Below are 20,142 nucleotides of genomic sequence, written 5' to 3' on the forward strand. Positions count from 1 at the left end.
CAGCTCGGTGGCCTCCGATTGGCCACGACGCGGGCGGGGAAGCTCAGCGGAGGAGGGAGGAGGAGGCGGGGGCGAGGGCGGCGGCAGCGGGAGAGGAGAGGAGAGGAGAGAGGGCCGCGCAGCCTGGCAGCGCGTGCGGCGAGCGCCGGGAGAGTGGCGGCGGCGGCTGCGGCTCGCGTCCATCGCGCTCGCGGAGGCCGAGCGGGGTGCGCGGGCGGCGGCGGCGGGGGGTGGGGCGGTGCGCGCGAGTGAGCGGCGCCGGGCAAGGACCGGCAGGCGGGTGCCGGCGCGCGGGCAGCAGGGGTGGCCGCGGCGGCGGCGGCTGCGCGGGACGGAGCCGTGGCAGTAGCGGCCGCGCCGGCCCCTGGCCTCACCCCCGTGCGGCCGAGGCTGGAGAACAGTCTCCCAACTCTCCGGGGTGCCGGAAAGCGGCCCTCAGCCCCCCTGCCCCCCCCCCCCCCCCCACGCAGCGGAGGCGCCGGGCGGCGGGACTGCTGCCCTTTGTGGGCGCAGCGCGCACGGCCCGGAGCGCCCTCCCCGCGGCGCTCTCCTCGGCATCTTCGTCTTGCAGAGCGGCCCTGGAGAGGGGACCCAGAGGAAGCAAAGCCACGAGCCCGAAACCTCGCGTTGCGGAGCTCCTCGGGAGCGCCAGCCGCTCCACTTCCACCTCCGCATCCTACACCGGCCAAGGTCCCCGCCGCCTGCATCCCTCCCGGCTTCCGCTGCGCTTAGGGCCGGAGCCTAGCCGCCTGCGCTGCCACCGCGGCCGCCTACACACACACACGCACACACACTCTCTTTCTCTCTCTCACACCCTCACACGCACGCCCGCCTTCTCCCCCGCCCCCTCCCCAGCTCCTTGATCTCTCGGTCTGTTTTATTACTCCTGGTGCGAGTCCCGCGGACTCCGCGGCCCGCTATTTGTCATCAGCTCGCTCTCCATTGGCGGGGAGAGGAGAGCAGCGGTGAAGGGGGTGGGGTGGGGAGGGGAAGGGAAGGGGGTGGAAACTGCCTGGAGCCGTCTCTCCGCGCCGCTGTTGGTGCTGCCGCTGCCGCCGCCGCCGCCGCCGCCGCCGCCTCCGGCTCCTCGCTCGGCCCCTCTCCGCCTCCATGTGCCGGATAGTGGGAGCGTCGCGGACCCTGCTGCCGCTGCTGGCGGCCCTGCTTCAGGTACGCGGCGGTCTCCGCGGGCCGGGCCGCGGGCGGGGTGGGGCGGGCGGCGCCGGGTCCCTTTGTTCCCCGCGCCGCTGCGGGGCCAGGCTGCACACCCGGGAAGGGAGGTGCCGCACCGCGCGGTCGGGAGCTGCGCAGGCACGAGTCTCGGGCCGGGGCGCTGGGGCAGGGCTGGCCGGGCCGGCTGGTCTCCGGCGCCGCTCCCGCGGGTCCCGAAGGGACCTATCGCCGGCCCCCTCTGTTCTTCCTTCCGGGCCGGGCGAGCTTGCAGGGGGTATCTCCGGGCAGCAGAAGGGTGAGGCAGGATAGCTCCCAGGTTTTGCAGTTTTCTGCGCTTCTCGCCCCTCGCTTTGCACTTTGCTCCAATTTTTTTGTTTATTTCTGCAGGGATGGGTCGCGAGTTTGCAGTAGGAATTCTCACTCTGGTGTCTTAGTTACGGGACGTGCCTCCATCCCACCCCACCCTGGCACCCGCGCGCCTCCCGGTGCCCGAGGGCTCCACTGTCCTATTGTCTTTACCCAAGACCAGAGTTGCTTTCTCTTCTTGTCCTCCTGCCCTCACTGTGTTCTGTGTCGGTCCCACCTGGAAGAAAACCTCGTCCCCTTGCCCCGAAGAGTCAATGCGGGCCGGGGCCTCCGCACCCAGACCCTGGCCCCGCACGCCCCGTATTCTGGCGGGTGGGGAGAAGTTCCGTTACTCGGTTATTATTCCTCTTCCCTGTCCGCTGTCTCTCCCCTGCGTTCGTCCTCGGGGACGCCTTCGCAAGGAGCCTCCGCACTTTTCACGCCTTCGGGAGAGCGCCAGACAGCCTCTTCATAGAATCGGTACTAGGAGGCTTCTCCGCGGCAGGAAGCACCTGCTTCAGGCAGGTCGCAGGTTCCCTTGCCACTCCGCGCCACCGGTCCCCAGCCCGGCTGACCGACCAACTTTCCCCGCGGCGTCCGGCGGAGGATAAGCCAAGGCCCCTCCCGGCCGCCCACAGGGTCCCGGGAAGCGACGCCGCGCGCCTCAGCCCCGACCCCCGCGCAGGGCGGGGGCAAGGCGGGGGTCCTAAATCGGCCCCGGCTGGCGATGGGGTTCCAAAGCGGCCGCAGGAGAGGGGCGTGTCCGCCCTGAATGCAGGTCAGGGTCTCCGGGGAAATCCGCCCAAGGGGCTCCCTGCGCACCCTTGCAGCTGGGGGTGGCCAGCGAGTGGCAGCTCTGAAAAGTGCGGGCGCGGCTTGGAAGTGCCGCTGCGCCGGGGGCGGCCGGGGCTGGGACAGATGGTGCAGATCGCCCCCCTCCATGGTCTTCACGGGTCACGGCCTGGCGCGGTCCGGCCGCGGCGAGGGTGGGGGGTGGGGGGGCGAATGCGGGCGCCGGGGGCGGGACGGGGTCGGCGCCCGCGGTCTCTCGCGCTTTCTCCCGCCGCCCCCTAGAGGGGTGTGGGCAGAAGCCGCTGGAGCCCTGTCCATGGTCCGCCGTGGAGCCGCGCGCCCTGCCCGGCTCTGCGCTCTCTTCCCCCAGGTCGTGCTCTCCCGCTTTCCGGCGCGCTCTCTCTCTCTCTCCTTCTGACTCCGTGGCCGCCCGGGTCCCGTCTTTTCTCCTTTCTTGGGTTTCTCCTTTTGTTCTTTCGTCTCCTGCTGGTCTCTCTCCCCTTCCCCCACTCGCCAGTCCGCCCCCCTCGGCTCTTCTGACTCTGGGGTTTGAGAACTATTAGACTAGACGTTTTTGGCCTCTGCAGTTTTGGGAAGTGGATGGAATTTCTTCTAACTGGGGGAGGAGACCAGTCAGTCACTTGCTAACAAAAGTATCTCCTGTTATAAAACCGCCCTTTATTCTTGAAGTGCGCACTCCTCATTCTTTCACCTCCTGTCACTTAACTTACTGTTTCTTCTTTTCAAATAGGGTTTACTAAAGGGGTTAGGCTGAAGGGGAAGGAAGGAAAAAATGCTACTTCGGTGGTTTGAAGTTAGGGAGAGGGCAAGATAAACTTAAGAATCCTATGGATATCAGATATTTTCCCTTTTAAACAGAAAATGCCGTAGATCAAAAAATCTTATTTTTAAAAGCATTAATTTTGAACATCATTGAGTGGTCTTACTAATTTACAAACAAGTTTTCATATTTCAGAGTGTGAAACCAGCAGTAGATAGTATCATGCTCACTAACTTTTTGATCTGAAAGTAAGTTTTAATTGAATACTGCGCAGTGAAGTTAGGAGAGGAGGAGACATTTGTTGGTCATTCATACCGTGGGACTAAGTGTGCTACCACTGGAGCAGTCTCATTTTCTCTTAGTCATCTGCCTTGAAGTCAGGTGTGAATTTTCTAAGTCATTTTCTCCTTTAAGCATTTTTTAAAAATAGAATTTATAAACGTCACATACTGCGCTTATCTTTACGGTCCCATGTTCTTTCTCAGTTTCTTCTAGATGGATGTCATGTTGACGTTTGTAAACCCTCAGGAAAAGGGAAATTATAACTTTGTCATCAAGTTATTTGGCAGTCTCCTAATTCCTGGGTGCAAGTTAAGCAATTACATTGAATGATTTGCAAGGTCATTAGGAGTGAAAGCAGAGCAGTTTATGAACATGAGTTTCAGGGTTAAGTGCGCCATGTGGATTGTACAACTGAGATTAGAAATGACTTTGTGCTAATGGCCTGCTTTACACACCAGAATAACAAAGATCTATCTGCAAGGTGAAAATGGCCCCTTCTGCAGTCATCTGTTATTCAAGTCCAGTTTTTGGTTTTTTTTTTTGTTTTTTTGTTAAGGTCAGACTAAGAAGACAAGACTTTTAGGAAAGAGGATGAATAGGTTATTAATATAGATATAGAGCAACCTTATTTTTTCAGACAAGTTAAAGAATGATTAAATATTCAAAAGGACTTTGTGCATTTATGTGTTAACTGAAGTGTTCCTTGTTTTACTTTGAACACTTTTATTTTTACTTTGAGAGATCCTTTATTAGTTTAGTTGTTCTCTTACTTAGAGTTATATAATTCTAGTCAATTTTGCACATTATGATATTCAGCTTTAAGATTTTCTCTAATTCTTCCTTATTTTAACTTATGGCATTAGTATTTTCCTTTGCACTAAAAACAAGAAAGTCAAATTTAACCATTAAATTTCAAAGATCAAAGGATATCACAAAGTTATGACAAACTTCCCTTTTAAATTATGCAAGTGACTTTCAAGGCCTTCAATAGATTTATCATCAGGCCAAAAAAAAAAAGAAATCAGTTTTATTTTTACTACCTACCCAGTAATTACTAGACTAGAAACCTGCTTTGTTTTTCTAGTTCATGTTTTAATGGCATAGTTCCATTCTTCTTATTTAAATACATTTGTATGGGTTATGAAGCATCAAGGACATCACCTTAATGTTTATAGATACTCTGGATTCTTAGTCTTATCACATAAGTCCTGCTTTCAACCTTGGGTGAGGAAGTATGAAAAAAGATGGCATAAACCATATGTGATTTTCACCTGTTAGGTGTATACACTTTGAAGAGATTAATATTCAACACATGAGACACATAAGAAGAAGCTTTATTTTAGGAAGCGGGAAATCTAGGATGCGGTAATCATTTTAGGTATAAAACATATTTATTCTCAGTGTTTATTTGATTTTCATGTGTCTTTGTAACAACTTATTGTGAAAGTAAGGAGAATTAACATAGTTGGTATTTATAGTTTATTTTACTTAGTGGCCATAGGTATGCATATCGTTGCCCTTTTCTTATCTTATGGTATGTGGTCATTACTCATAGATGGTGCATTGCCAGCATACTAGGTGTGATTTGATAAATAATTTGTGCATCCTAAAATATTTTATGGACACATTTAAAATATATATATATATATATATATGGAGATATATATGTAGACAGATAATCTGTATCTGTCTGTCTATCTATCTATCTGTAATTTCTTAGGCCCCAATTGCAAGTTCAGAATTTACTTACAGATGGTACTTTTTGACTTTCATATGTTCCTGGAAGTCTGCTCTGATCTTCTAAAAGTTCAGACTGAGATTTTAAGAGGAAATTTTTTTAGATTGTATTTTTTGCATATAGAGACTAAAGTCTTCTTGGGACAGATTATTTTGGTGACAATATATTGCACCAAACTGTCCTTAATTTCTCTTTTCATTAAAAATTTTCAATTCTTAAATCTGTTGTGCCTCATTAAGCTTCAGGGCTATTAATTGGGAAATGTCAAGACTTAAAGCAACAGTTAATCTTGCTTTAAAATGCCTTAAAAAAAATCCTAAGTAACTCAAATCCCCATTCTGTTTTCAAAGGGATATTCTTAAGTTAGAAGAGTGATTTTTAAAGAAAAATCCTAGATGTTATTTAAGAAATGCCGTGTTTGTGTATATACTCTACCATTTGCCCAAGTTAACATTATTCAAATTTGTTCTTTTGGCTCAAATACAAAAAGTAATCAAGTTTAAGCACTGGTGGTGAATTTTATCAACCATTTAAAAAATATGATAGATTTGAAGTTTGGATTTTGTCATTTGAATATTTATCTGTCATTAGTATACCTTCTAAAAACCTAAGCATTTTCAAATTGGGTTAAGAGCTATAAGTTGAAATGTAATTTGTATTATGCCGCACATTTCTGTCTTTTCCTACCAAAAACTTATTTTTGTTTTAATTTTTTAGCAAATTATACCAGTTAATTTGAGCAGATGCTAGTCTTTGTGTATTTAACTAAATGTAGATCAGTTTTAATTAAACAACCCTATTTATGCCAGGGAAGAGATTTATATAGATAAATGTTTTAGTTAGAGCTGTATCTTCTGCCTATATAGAGTGATGTCTGTAAAGTAGTCAAAAGAAGGTGAATTCCGGAGCTAAATAGGACCTTTAAAAAGATTTAGATTTAAAGATTACGATTTGTGTTACAACAGAGTTTTTAAAAGGAAAATTTGGGTTATAAATAAATGCTTCTCAGTTCTTATTTCTGGTTACTCTCTTTCATCCTCTGTGCACTTCCTTGTCTGAGCTTCCCCTGTACTTACAGCAGTGCAAAGACCTTGGGTCGTGTATATATGTACAACATGTATGTTGAGGATTGGTATTTACACCCGTGTCTCCTGCAACATTTATCACAGTTTAGCATGAAGTGTCAATCCATAGTTAATTGACCTTTGTGTTTGCCATCCGAGGTAATTTGGGTACCAAAGGTATAATAATTTTGTTCTGTGCAAATGAGCTGATGTTACATAGGGTCAAGGGCCAGAGCTAGTGTCAAGGGCAGGGAGCCTGGGGTTCTAATCTAGTCTAGATGTAGCTTACGCCCTTAAACTCTCCTGACCTCATTTTCTTCAACAGTAAAATACTGGGCCTGGTTGGATTAGTTGATCTCTAAGGGACTTTCCAGTTCTGGGACTCTTGGGGCTGCTTAAAAATATCCCCCAAATGACTCCTTTTCAAAGACTTTGGAATGACTTTAATTTTTAACCTGAAATGCAAAGATTTCCACAAACTCAGAGTGGTAGAATATCTCTTTGGAAGTCATTAACAATAGTTTATTATATATGGTAGGTTAGAAGTCATCTCTATTTTTTATATGCTTGACTTTTAAAAGTAATTTTTTTTTCATTGGCATTGCTGCTTTTACCACTAAAAGTAAACTATTTTTTTGGGTTAGACTTGAAGGGGAATGTGATACTACTAAGAATAAAAATTATTCCTTTTATTCCTTATATACTTCTGTGTTTCTTTGAAAGAAGATAGCTTCCGTGAGAACCTTTGAATTGAGTGATATGGGTCAGCACTAAAAATATAGCCCATTGACCTAGCAAGTTATTTTTCTACAGATATGTCTGTATTCATGATGTACACATAATATATAAATATATGTGCATATATAACATTATGTATTGAAATGTTTATAATTACAAAAGATTGGATTAATTGAACTCTGAATGTCATTAGTAGGAATTGATTTAATAAATTATATGTGTAATATGCAGTTACATTTGAGAACCCTTGCTGTGTGGAATAAAGCATTTTAGTTCTAGTTCCAGGTCAAGAAAATGATTGTTAAACCACCTAATGTTTATGGCATAGCCACGTACCTAGAAATGCTTCAGAGAAGGACCGCGAAAATGATCAGTGGGATTTCAGGGCTTCTGAATGAGGAGAAATTGGACGAAGACCACGATAGAAGCTGTGACAAAAGAATAGGTAATCAAACAATGTAGGAATAGGATGAAGATGGCCTAAGGTAACAGTAGAACGTCCTAAAGTTGTGTCGAGAACAACCTATGGCAGGCTGAGCTACAAGTAGGTCTAAAGAAGATTGGCTAAGTTAATGGGTAGTTAAATAATAGCTTAGTTTCCATGTTGTATCATAAAATGACTATACTGTGCTGAGTTATTTGTGCCTGAGAGATTACATTAGTTGGTTTAAACCATTGTGATATTTCTTACATTCCTTTGACTGAATATTTAATTTTTCATCTATTCTTGGTGGCAAAAGTGTGGCCTAAAGTATAGTCTAAACACCTTACTACTATCTAGAATTTGAAATGCAGAAGAATATTTAGTATAGGAATCAGATGTTCTGGTTTACTGTCTTGATTAAATAAACTGTTTAACTTGGGTTTTTCCCAAGTATCATTAGAAAATTAATTGTATAATGCCTTTAAAACAGCTTGAGCTATTTAAAAGGAAATGCTATTATAAATACAATACGGCAATCATATAGAGAAGTGCTTGGAGACATGCTTGATCTATGATCTGTTCTTTGGTTTTCTTTTACAAAATATACCTACATATAACAAAAATAAATAAATAAGTGCTGAAGTAATAATATATACTTTTATATATTGTAATTTTAATATTTATTTTTATGTTAACTTAAAAATTTACTTGACCATAGTAGACTTATATATATTATAGTTTTAATATTGGTTTTTGTGTTAATTTAAAAACAGTTGTTTACTTGACCACGATAATTGAAAATATTTATACCCAGATTCCCTCTCCCCCATTCTGATATATTATTTAATATTTCAGTGGATTAGTAAAAGGAATTTGTTAAAAAAAAAAAAAAGTTAACTGAAGGGACATAACTTAGAATATTATTCCAGAAATTACTGGAAATGGAAATGTGAAATGACCATTTTCCCCTCATTATTAAAATAAATTTTGAGTTTATTCAACTTTCTTCTTTTGCATTAAATATTGAAGTATTTTTAAAAATTTATTTATTTATTTAAGTAATCTCTACACCCAACATGGGGCTCAAACTCAGAACCCCAAGATCAAGAGTCGCACACTTTACTGACTGAACCAGCCAGGTGCCCCTAAATATTGAACTTTTCTATTACTGCTTTCAGTAATGGTTGTAAGGCTGGCCCTTTTTCCCTCATATGCAGTTTTAAGACCTCTCACAATTTATTTTATTTTTATTAATCGTCAGTAGGTCATTCATGTAACTCAGAAAAAACACATACACCGGAGAAAACCATTAAAACTTCTGATATTTGTTGCCACCTCTTCGAACCCTTTTTTTTTTTTTTAACTAATGTCTGGTAGTACTAAACCTTTACAATAAAATATTTTTAATTTCAGTGAAGGAAACTAACATGTTATCCCAGTTAATTATTTCCATAACCCTGTGAGATAAAATTCCCATTTTAGAGATGATGAAAGTAGAACTCAGTTTGAGTAGTTTTTCTGAGAATCCAGAGTGAAACGATATCTGTCAGAGTAGATTGAGCCTGACTGCAAAGCACATGGTTTTCTCCCTCCCTCTATGGACTGGGACCCTTTCAATACAGTGGTAATCAAGGAATGAATATTGCATTAGAGAGGAATTTCGATTCCTCTTTAGTAGGTTGATAAGATTTTTTTTTTATTTAGTCAGCTTTTGAGTTATATTCTCTATTAATTTGACCTTAAATATTTTGACTTATTTTGGCATCTGAACCCAAAATGTAATGCTTGGTAAGGATTTTCACTCATTTTTAAAATACGTTCTCTTAGGGGTGCCTGGGTGGCTCAGTCATTAAGTGTCTGCCTTTGGCTCAGGTCATGATCCCAGGGTTCTGGGATAGAGTCCCACAAGGGGCTCCCTGCTCAGTGGGAAGCCTGCTTCTCCCTCTCCCACTCCCCCTGCTTGTGCTCCTTCTCTCCCTGTGTCTCTCTCTGTCAAACAAATAAATAAAATCTTTAATAAAATAAAATATGTTATCTTAGAGAAAGAAGAAAATATCATAGGGAAATGATTCATAATCAGTTTTATAATGTTCTTCAAATTGTCTCGATCAACAAATAATATGCTGATAAGTGTTCAAAAATAATTTTTTTGCGCGAATCCTAGAACTTAAAATACTTCCTAAGAGCCTAGAAGCCCTCAGGCTATGCATGGTTTTTTTTTTTTTCTTTTTTTTGATACTGTTTTTTCAGCGTTCCTTTCTGTGAAAGTAAGTTCAAGAGAGTGGATCACCAAGTTTTGAAATATGTTTAGTGACACATTTTCCCTGTTTGAATCATCTGAATTACTTTTTCTCCCAAAATGAAATTAATTGGGGGCTTTTAAAACAAATATGTCCACACCTCAAAAGGAACTACTAAAGCAGATTCATGCGAATGTTTTGTGGAGGGACAACAGATTTGTTTTGCGAAGGAGAAAGCCTAGAACTGTTTTGCTTGTAACTTGACCTATTGTAACTGGGCGGATTCAGTTGGCTTGACTAGAATCTCCAACAAAATGTCTCTTGGTTGATTGGGAAGCTATTAAGTGAACTCTGAAATAAATGAATAAAAAAACCATTAATTTTACTAAGTTTAAAGGGGATATAATCCACTCCCTCTGCTTAACATAAATCTTTCATAAACTAGAGATTGTGACCACTTTAATTTTTTTTCTTTTGTTGTCTTAATTGGTTAACACAATGGTTCAAAGTCTGAAGTTCATTCTTTATGGCTTTCTGGTCCAGTAAATAAAGAAAAAATGTGTTTTGTGTGGCCAGAATATTAGCCTTTTGCAGCTCCTTTGGCATCCCCCCAGTGGAGTCCATTTGGTGGCAACATGTTCAAAATTAACTTATAATGTTCTGCTTCCCCAAATTGTACTTTAGGGAATTCAAAATCAGAGTTGACACATACCTCAACATACACACTCACACTTTAGGGAACTATCAAATGCTTACAGGAAAGTGCACATATAAGTGGATAACCTGCTGAATATTCATAAATTGAACATACTATTGAGTCAGCACCCAATCAAGACACAGCTTCAACAGCACCTCATGAGTACCCTCCTCCAATTTTAACCATCCTCCAATGCTGACTATTTACTTGACTTCTAGTAACATCTATTACTTTTGCTTATTTTTATGGAATCTTTGTACTTTATGAAATCCTATATTATATTCCCTTTTGTGTCTGGCATCTTCCACTCAATTTTAGAATTTGTCCATATGTTTGTGTCATACATATGTTTTAATAGTCAGAAATTAGGGAAGATTCATGGATGTTATAGAAATCTCCAGGAAGTTAAGGAAGTTGAAAATTCATTTTTTTTTAAAAGAATGGAGTGATTATTTCATTGCAGCTAGAATTTGCTTGCATATTTATGGTTTGTCAAGCCATGAAACACCTTTTGTGGGTTTTCCTACTCAGATTTTTTCTTCTGTAGTTCTTTTAACTTGGCAGTATTGTTTAGCCAAAAGCCAAAACCATTTAGACTGTAGTAAGTTACAGCCTCTACCAGAAGGAGGATGGAGGCAAAGAACTAAATGTCTTTTTGATTTGACGTCTTCAAGCAGAGTTTTGGGGTGTTAACAGATTCTAATCTTTTCAGTGATGCTTCTTAATTACCTTCTCTGAGCTTATCGGTGACCCACTTCTCAATGAGGTCTTACCCAGATTTAATTTTAACTTAAAAAGAGGTTAAATGGAGGGGTTATAATGCCATAAACTGCTAGTTTTCCAGCTGTTCAGTGCATCTTTGGGTACAGTTGATCCTCTTTTGTGTTTGTATAGGTTTTTTAAAGATCTGAGAGGTTGCCATGAAGGATGCAGAGTGCCATATTTGTCCCAAGATCTTTCTTTCTAGAGGCCTTTTCTCTCTATTTATAATGGTTGTTTAGTAGATCCAGATTCTAGGTGGAGGATTCCATGCATGGTACTGAGGACTAAAGAATCAAATTCCAGCCCACCAAGGATTTCTTTGCTTCAAGGCAGTTCTAGTTTTTTTTTTTAACGTTCTTACACGTGTGGACTTTCTTACATGTGTGGACTTTATTTTGCAGTATTTAAAGGGAGTGTACTTTTTGCACGGCCTTAGCTTATTGATACATAATATGTATTTCATTTGTGTTTCGCCCCAACCCATAGTTTTTCTCCCATAAAAGTAATTGTTTATATTTGGTGTTTGTGTTTTGGGCATTAAATTTTATTTACAGTCTGTCTTTTCTGTTTGACAAGTACTAAGAACATTTGGGGAGAACATCATAATCACTGATTTAATTTACAAATCGATTTATGGTTAACTTCTTTGTAAACAAAACTGGGTTATCCATGATTTGGTTTATGGTCTTCCCTTTATTTTTTTTTTTTTTTTTAAGATTTTATTTATTTATTTGAGAGAGAGAATGAGAGAGAGAGCACATGAGAGGGGGGAGGGTCAGAGGGAGAAGCAGACTCCCTGCCGAGCAGGGAGCCCGATGCGGGACTCGATGCGGGACTCGATCCAGGGACTCCAGGATCATGACCTGAGCCGAAGGCAGTCGCTTAACCAACTGAGCCACCCAGGCGCCCCAAGGTCTTCCCTTTATTTGAGGCTGTCTCTATGGAGCTGTGTTTAAAAGGAGGATACTGGTGTATTTAAATGTAGATAACAGTAGACTATCTGCAGATGGCTTATAGCATTTTATGACCTAAAATAAAGGCATTTTGGAAAACAGTAAGGTTACTTTTTTAGTATTTGCATTTGTAATGGATATTGTCATGATTCCTATTCCTTATTTTCCTAAGTCTTGGTTCTTCAGAATTTAAATGCATACATAATTTAAATATATGTATACACACATATATACATACATATACACATACGTATCACGTGTTCCTGGGACACTACTCTGGTTGTTGTGCCAATATATAAATTGAGACCATGCACCTCCAAACACAGTCTTCTTAAACCTCATGCTATATCAAATTGTATTTATCTGTTTATATTTTCACATTTAGATATTTACTTACCTGAAATTTCTTTTTGTATGGGGTATGAGGGTAGAGAGTCTTGCTCAATTTCTCCCACCAAGATTTTATACACATAATACACAGACTAACACACGAGTGGCTGTCGTTGGTCAAATAAAGCTGCTCGTTTTCTGAACTGAAATGCTCCCTTTATTACGTTTCACATTTCCTTAGATTTTTGGTTCTTGTCCTTTTTTTCTTTCCAGTTGTACTGATTTAGTAGCCTAGAGAGGCAGTGAGGCATTGTGGTTAAGATTGGGATCTCTGGAGCTAGTTGACCTGTGTTTGTACCCCAGTTCTGACACTTGGGTATTATGTGCACGTGGACAACATGACATTTTTATGATAGTTTATCATAAGGCGGTTATGAAAAGTAAATGGGTTAATATATATACATCACTTTAAAAAGTGCTTTCATATGGTAAACAAGGTATAAGCTCTTTAACTGAAGATTTTGGGGCATAGCCATTACCACTGTTTTATACAAACACAGTCAAGGGATAATTTAATTATTTGAATAAATTTGAGCTCTTATATGTCTAAAGCTTTATTCTATGTTCAGCGTGATAGCCAGATAACTTGTAACTCTGAAGGGACTATCACCCGAATGTCCCTTCGGCCTCACTGAGAAACCACATTTGAAGGACACATATTTTAACATCCCTCTTTAAATTCTAACAGATGTTGCTAGGCTGATAGGATTAGGGAAAGGGGTTAATATATATGGAGTGTATTCTGCCAGCAATTTGAATTTTGGGAATTACAGGTAATCGAACAGAAGCTATTCTGGTGTCTTTCTCTTTGCTTCTGTGATTTAATTCTTTAATGTTCTGATATTGATGCAAACGTGTGTGGATGTGTTGAGACTAGCCTGGAACCAAAGTAAGTTACTCATCTCCGAATGCTTTTAACATGATGATGAGGACCTCATAGAGAGGAGGGGGTTGAAGGTAATGTTGGTGGATGCCAATACAGAATCTGCAAAAACTGAGTGAGGAGTCATTGTTCTTGTAGATTCTGATAATTTATTGGTGATTAGATGCAGGAAATATTACTTTTAACTCAGTTTCATCCTGTCCTAATAATAGCACATCATTTTTGAGTAATTACTATATGTGCCAGGCACTGTTCTAAGTACTTTAAGTGTATTAACTCATTTAATTCACCCAAGATTATACTCGTTTTACATATGAGGACACCAAAGCACAGATCGTTTAGAACAAGGTACCCAAAGTGATTTTGTTAAGGGAAGAAACTTAGGATTCAAATGCCAGCAGCCTGAGGTCAGAGCCTGTGTTCTGGTTTGGTATTTATTTGAATGCAGGTAAAAAAAAAAAAAAAAAATTAAGGCAGGATTGGCATCCAGTTCTATTTTGCATATATATGAAGTACAACCTTTAAAAAAAAATCTTTTTTTATTGTAAAATGTGGTCCATGTGGAGGAGTATATAAAGCACAGTATATGCACAGTATAAAAAATAATTAGCGTATACAAATATGTCCGTGGAACTACCAGACGAGTTAAGAAATGGAAAATTGCCAGTACCTTGGAAGTCTCCAGAATACTGTATCTATTCCCCCTTTTTGCCCCAGAGGTAACAATTATCTTCATTTTTCTAATTAATTACTCATTGCTTTTCTTCATAGTGTTACCATCTATGTATATATCCCATATATATGGGGGAGGAGAGGCGTGTTTATGTAAATGTGCGTGTATTATGCGTTAATAAATGTACTATGCACATGTGTGTATTTATGTGCACATATATATAAAATGTACTTTTTGTGATTTGCTGCTTCTGCTTAGCATTCTGTCTGTAAGATTCATTCAGTTGAATTGTGTAACTCTAATTTGTTCATTTTCACTGCTCTAGGGCATTGCATGCTATGAATATGGTAGAATTTACTTATTCAATTTATTGTTGATGGGTTTGTGTGTGTTCAGAATTCGGCTACTGTGAACATTGCTGTACTTGCCACCTGGGCATTAAGTGTCAGGGATACTCCGGGACTGCATTTCTCAAACTTGAGCTTGTGTAAGAATCACCAGAAAGCCCGTTAAACAGAGATTCCTGGCCTCACCCTCTGAGCTTCTGATTCAGTAACCCTGTGGTGGAGCCTGAGAATTTGCATGTCTAGCAAGCTCCCAGGTGATGGAATGCTGGACTGCTCTGGGATATGTACCAAGGAGTAGAATTGCTGAGTTGCAAACAAGAATGTTTTCCAAACCAGTCCACCAGCACCATGTATGTATTTCTCGTTTTCCCATGATTTTAGCGTATGTGTTATAGCCAAACTTTAAAATTTTTAACTGTTTAGTGGACTGCATAATTGTATCTCTTTGGTTTCAATTTACGCTCTCCTGGTTACTAATGAGTCGAAGATTGTTTTGATATGCGTTTTGGCCTTTGTCTCTTCCTTGAGGTGTCTGAATGAACGCTAGCCTATCAGATGAAATTTGTAATTTGTCTGTAGCTTGGCCTTACTGTTTATTGCCTCTTCTTTTTGCCTCACATTTTCAGTTGTGGCTTGTATGGGATGTTGTCAAGGATTGAGCCTTCTTGAAAGCTTACTCATGTGGTTAAATCTAATATTCGCTGAGTGCTTACTATGGGCCAGGCCAAGCCCTTCCCCTGCGTTGTCTCATGTAATCTCACATCAGGCCCCTGAGATAAGGTGGGCATTATCATCACTATCCATTTTACAAATGTCTGAATGAAACCTGGCTTAACACATTCACTCAAAGGCACGCCTCGAGGATGTGGCCGGTGGGGATTTGAACAGGGTTTTGCCTTGCTGGTAACAACCAGTCCCTTGGAAGTCTACAAGAATATATGCAGTGGGAGCATAATAAGCTTCTCTGTTCTAGATTTTGGGAAAGATTGCAGCCTGGAGGAGGATTTGGAGTTTAGAATCCAGACTTTAAGGATCTCCGTTTCAGAGAGCAACTTTGGCCTTATGAATGGGAAAATTTGATAGACAGAGCCAGTGTTCGGATAGGATACCATGGAAGCAGGCAGTTTCTGTCACTGGCCACATGACCCCTCGGTGGTGATTTTAAGAGATGCAAGTAACTGATAAGTGGTTGACAGTTCTCTGAATTGCCCTGTTTTTCCTGACCTCAGGCTGGCTGGGCCCAGCACCGTAGTCACCGAGCAATCCAGGGGTCCATGCGACTTTCTCTTCCTAGCACCTGGGCTCCCCCAAGCACTTGAAGAGACGTGGATGTCTGCTCTCAGACCCTCAGTGTTCAGCATCCTGGTGAGCTTGTGGCCCTGCTGGTGGTATCAGGATGTTATATAGTCTGGCCTCTTTTTGATCTTTGAGCCTTAGCCTTTGAGTATTCAGTAAGAGTGAGACTTTGTATGTAATCTTGGTGTCTTTGAAGAGACCTAGTAAATAGTGCTTCGTATCCATCTAAGTTCTGGTAAGTAAGACAAAAGGGTCAGCAGATAGTCAAAATACAACTTTTCTTACTGACAAAGGCAAGGGTGGAGAATGTAGATTAAATATCTTGGGTCTCCGAATTAATTCCCCCCCTTACCTCCCATGTTCAGCAGCGCTGGGTGAGGGCCAGCCTCCTGCCTGGGGACCCTGCTCCTGCAAGCTCACCTGTGGCATGGTGATATCTGCGTTAGGGAAGCAGGCGGGCTCCCAGCAGAAAAAAGATGATGAAGGTCCTGAACCCTACATGCCCATTTGTCTCAGACGAACCTGCCAGAGACGTTGACAGAGGTCAGGAGAGCTATTGCTAACGTAGTGCCCCCTACTTGAAAGTAGGGGGTAAGGGTTCCCGTAAACCTTCCCCAGATTTTGGATTAGCCATTGAGTTTATGTTCTTAACCACCGAGCCTGTGCTCATCCAGAAGGTACAGCGATTGCCCACAGTGGGGAAGATGGGCCTCTGTCAGGACCAGCCCTGCTTCCAACCTCATGAAGCCTTAGGAGATCGATAGCTTTACTTTCACAAGAGTCCCCAAAGCTAATGGGACATGCAAGATGATCAGAGCAGTGGCTGCACAGTCTACCGAATTAGAAGGCACACCCATCTCGATCCTGGAGGATTTATCCCAGGCGAGGTTAGGACCCCACGGCCTATCTCTAAGTGTCCCAAAGACCGTAACAGGGAGCCCATGATATCTGAGAGAAAGACTCACAGTGGGCTGAGAAAACCTTCTTCAGTTTAGCCTTCCCCAAATGCTAATCAGGCCAAGCCTCTTGTCTATAATCCCTGACCCTTGGGCTAAACACAGCTCAAAGAGGAAATGAAGACTTAAAGATACTGAATCTGATGGATGGAAGTTAAAGAAGACAGGGATTGCCACCATGGGATATTCTCGAACCTTGCACATAGGGGGCAGTATCTCAAATGCCAGTTTTCTCAAGAAAAACCCAGAATGCGTGGGTGGATCCCCTCCCCCGAGGTAAGTACAAAGTGCTGAATATAACCTCCCACTGGGAGCCTCTCCCCGAAGAGTTTCGGTTTGCAACCAGCACATTGAAACCTCCTACTCTACCTTTCCCTGTGAGCCCCTGGAGACTGCCAGCCTGGTGTTGTCACTGGCGTGGGCTCTGTCGGGTGGGTAGTTATGGGACACACTGTCTTGGGAGCAAGGTTTTCAGTCTCTTGCCACTTGTTATGGGGTTGCTTTAGCCAAAAAGGCCCTGTGCAAGGCAAGATTTCTCCTTCATTTGTAAAGACCAGTGCAGACTGCCAAGGGGCCAAACTACGGTGGCCCTCACCCAAAAGTGTTCATCATTTGGCTAAGGTCACCCCATGTGTCCTGCCTCTTTTCTGAGATCCTTGGCCTACAGCCTTTCCTGAGGCCCCCTGCTTGCTCTAGGCCCTACCCCTGTAAACAGCCACTTTCCTGGAGAATAACCACCGTAAGTTGTGGTCACACATCAAGATCAAAATACCCTGTGGTTTAGGAATTAAAGCCTCTTGATGTTAAAAGCTACCTGCCCAACTATAAAAACCAGCCACACTGCACAATCAAGGCTGCAAACCACCAAGTTGAAAAACATTCAGGGCCATAGTAAAACATCCTTTCTCCCCTGCCTGGAGACCCAGTACCTCCATGAGTATTTTCTTCCCCAGTGTTGGATTCCTTTTTTATTATTTGCCGAGATCTCCAGATAATATACCAAATGCAAGTCTCTGAAGGGGCCCAATAAATAGGACCTCTCCTGCTGAACCAAGTTCTGAACCAAGTGAAATAGAAGCCAGGAGAGCCAACAGTTGGGAAAGGAGGGTATCACGTGGTTCTGGCAAAAGCTGGGCTTGAAAGTGTAGCTTTTGTCTGTTGCTAATAGGGAACCCCAGAATTCCACAGACATGGGTGCTCAGTTGCAGGCGGTTGTGGACACCCTCCCCCAACCCCCAAATGCTGCAGGGGATCCGCGAATTCCCAGCATGGAAAATGAGATCACCACACTTGTTTTCTGCGGGCCTGTGACTCCCCAGTGGGAGGAGTAGGGGACAGAGCTGGGCACCAGCTGCCCAGATTGTTCTTTTGAATTCAGCCTTCAGATAAGTTCAGTCCATCCTTCTCTCTAGGGCAGTCGTTCACAAACTTCTCGGTCTTAGGATCTTTTTATGCTCTTAAAAGTTACTGAGTGCCCCAGTGAGCTTGTGCAATGTGGGTAATATCTGTTGGTGTTTAGCATATTAGAAATTAAACTGAGAAAAATACATATTTAATTCATTTAAAGATATTAAAATCCATTATATAGGTAACATAAATACCAATTATTATGAAAAAGAGCTGTATTTTCCAAAACAGAAAAGAGAAGTTAGTGGGAAGAGTAGCCTTGCGCTTATATGTTTTTGTAAATCTCCTTAATGTCTGGCTTATCTGCTTCTGCATTTGCTCTGTTATGGTAGCACACATTGCCTGCCTCAGGAATACTCTGCTTTACACTTGTGAGAGATTGAGAGTGAAAGGACAAATAATGTTATTCTATTAGGAGAAGAGTTTTTGCCTTCCAGATCTCCTGGAAGGATCTTGGGGACCCCTAGCATTCCGCAGCCCACACTTTGAGAACTGCCGTTCAGGTTAGGCCTGACTGGTGGAGTGGAAAGAGGTGGGAGCAACATTCCTTCCACATGGAAAGAAGCTTCTGGAGGAGAGGAAGCATTCCCCCTGCACAGGTTACGCAGTGGAACCGTCCAAAGGCCAGCCTTAAATCATTCACCATGGCCACGGGTGGAAAAAACGTTAGTCTTCAGCCCCCGAGTTGAGACGGCAACTGATGGTATTAGCTCTGTAACCTCTGAGTTAGCATGCGGGGCTCGAGGCTTTACTTCTTTATTGCTTAACCTATTAGAACACCACTGGGCAGGGTGCTGCTTGGGGAACGAGTTCAGGAATGACTTTGAACCCTGATGTTATTGACAGTATCCTCTTCTCACTGCAGGACATTTCTGGAAGCTGTGCTGTGAATGTTATTTTCTCACAAGAATAATGGTGTAATTGGCTTGGGTTTATCTTATCAAGGACTTTGAATTAGATAAATCATCACTATGGCCAGCTATTCAAATTAAATCAGAGTTATGGGAACTGTAAATGTCTGTAACCATTTTTAAAAAGTGAAACCATTAAAAAAAAAAAAAGAAAGGAAAAATGAAACCATGCTCCAGGTTTTATGAAACGGGTCTGAATGTAGATGAATACAAGGGAGCCTGGAGTATAGGAAGTGCACACAGAGTCTATTATAGATGATAATTATTTCCTCATCAGTACCACCTACTGAAAATTCATATACTCGCTATATGTATTTGCTGATAATTTTCCATGTGTACTTTTAGAAGGGCTTGAGGGACGTGGAGGGGTTTTGGTTTGGGTGGCTTAAAAAAACAAGATGTTTATCCACGTTTGCGCTGATGTCTCTTTCTCTCCAATTTTTTCCCAGTGGACAGAAACATTGGAATTATTTTAAAAGGAGGTATCATATCATATCACAATCATATGTGAGAATCATTTTAGGAAAAATATTTACAATGGTAGCAGGTAGATTCTTCACTTGGTCTTAATTCATATAGGACAAGTTCTAGCCCTTAGCCAGTTAGGTAATATGTGTCATTGTGTGTGGATACTTTCTGATGTTTCTGTCCCCGATTCGCAGTGGGGAAGGGTGGTCCCCAAAGCCATTTCGTGCTGGTTTGAATAGCATCCCTAAATTGACTAGCTAAATAACCTAGGACAGGGGCTCCTGGGTGGCTCAGTCGTTAAGCGTCTGCCTTTGGCTCAGGTCATGATCCCAGGGTCCTGGGATCGAGCCCCACATCGGGCTCCCTGCTCCACGGGAAGCCTGCTTCTCCCTCTCCCTCTCCCCTTGCTTGTGTTCCTTCTCTCGCTGTCTCTCTCTCTCTGTCAAATAAATAAATAAATAAATAAAATCTTTGAAATGAATAAATAACCTAGGGTAACTTCCTTTTAGTTTGCTTCCTTGCCTGCAAAATGGCACATTATAGTACCTACCTCATAGGATTGTTGCGAGGATTATTGGGATATAATGCGTGGAAAGCCTTGGAATGCAGATCCTGGAACGTGGTAAGCACTCCATAAATATTAGTAATCAGTCATACTCAGTGTATTTAGTCAGATGAATTCCCCAGTTGGTTATAAACACCGTCTGATGCTAAGTAATATACTATTTGATGACATTTTGAACATTGTGTGTAAGCCTCTTGCAGTCTCTGGTGAGTGTGATGAATTGATGGGGCAAAATCAATGTAAGCCAGGATTGGTCG

At 42.6% G+C, this 20,142-nt stretch overlaps 1 protein-coding gene across 2 annotated transcripts in view; it reads left to right on the top strand.

Moving 5' to 3' along the window:
- Positions 1-461: 461 nt before the first annotated feature.
- The window catches only part of CDH2 (cadherin 2), a 209,298-nt gene continuing 189,617 nt past the window's right edge, over positions 462-20,142 (top strand). The window contains exon 1 of one of the 2 annotated variants that reach the window (XM_032421278.1): positions 462-1,170. In XM_032421278.1, the coding sequence (XP_032277169.1) occupies positions 1,111-1,170 (60 nt within the window). In that variant the 5' untranslated portion in view covers positions 462-1,110. Of the gene's footprint in view, positions 1,171-1,341; positions 2,297-20,142 lie in introns of those variants that run through there. The other variant, XM_032421279.1, reaches the window with a different exon arrangement.

Source organism: Phoca vitulina, unplaced genomic scaffold (assembly GCF_004348235.1).
Source record: "Phoca vitulina isolate PV1807 unplaced genomic scaffold, GSC_HSeal_1.0 scaffold24, whole genome shotgun sequence".
NCBI classification, from domain to species: domain Eukaryota; kingdom Metazoa; phylum Chordata; class Mammalia; order Carnivora; family Phocidae; genus Phoca; species Phoca vitulina.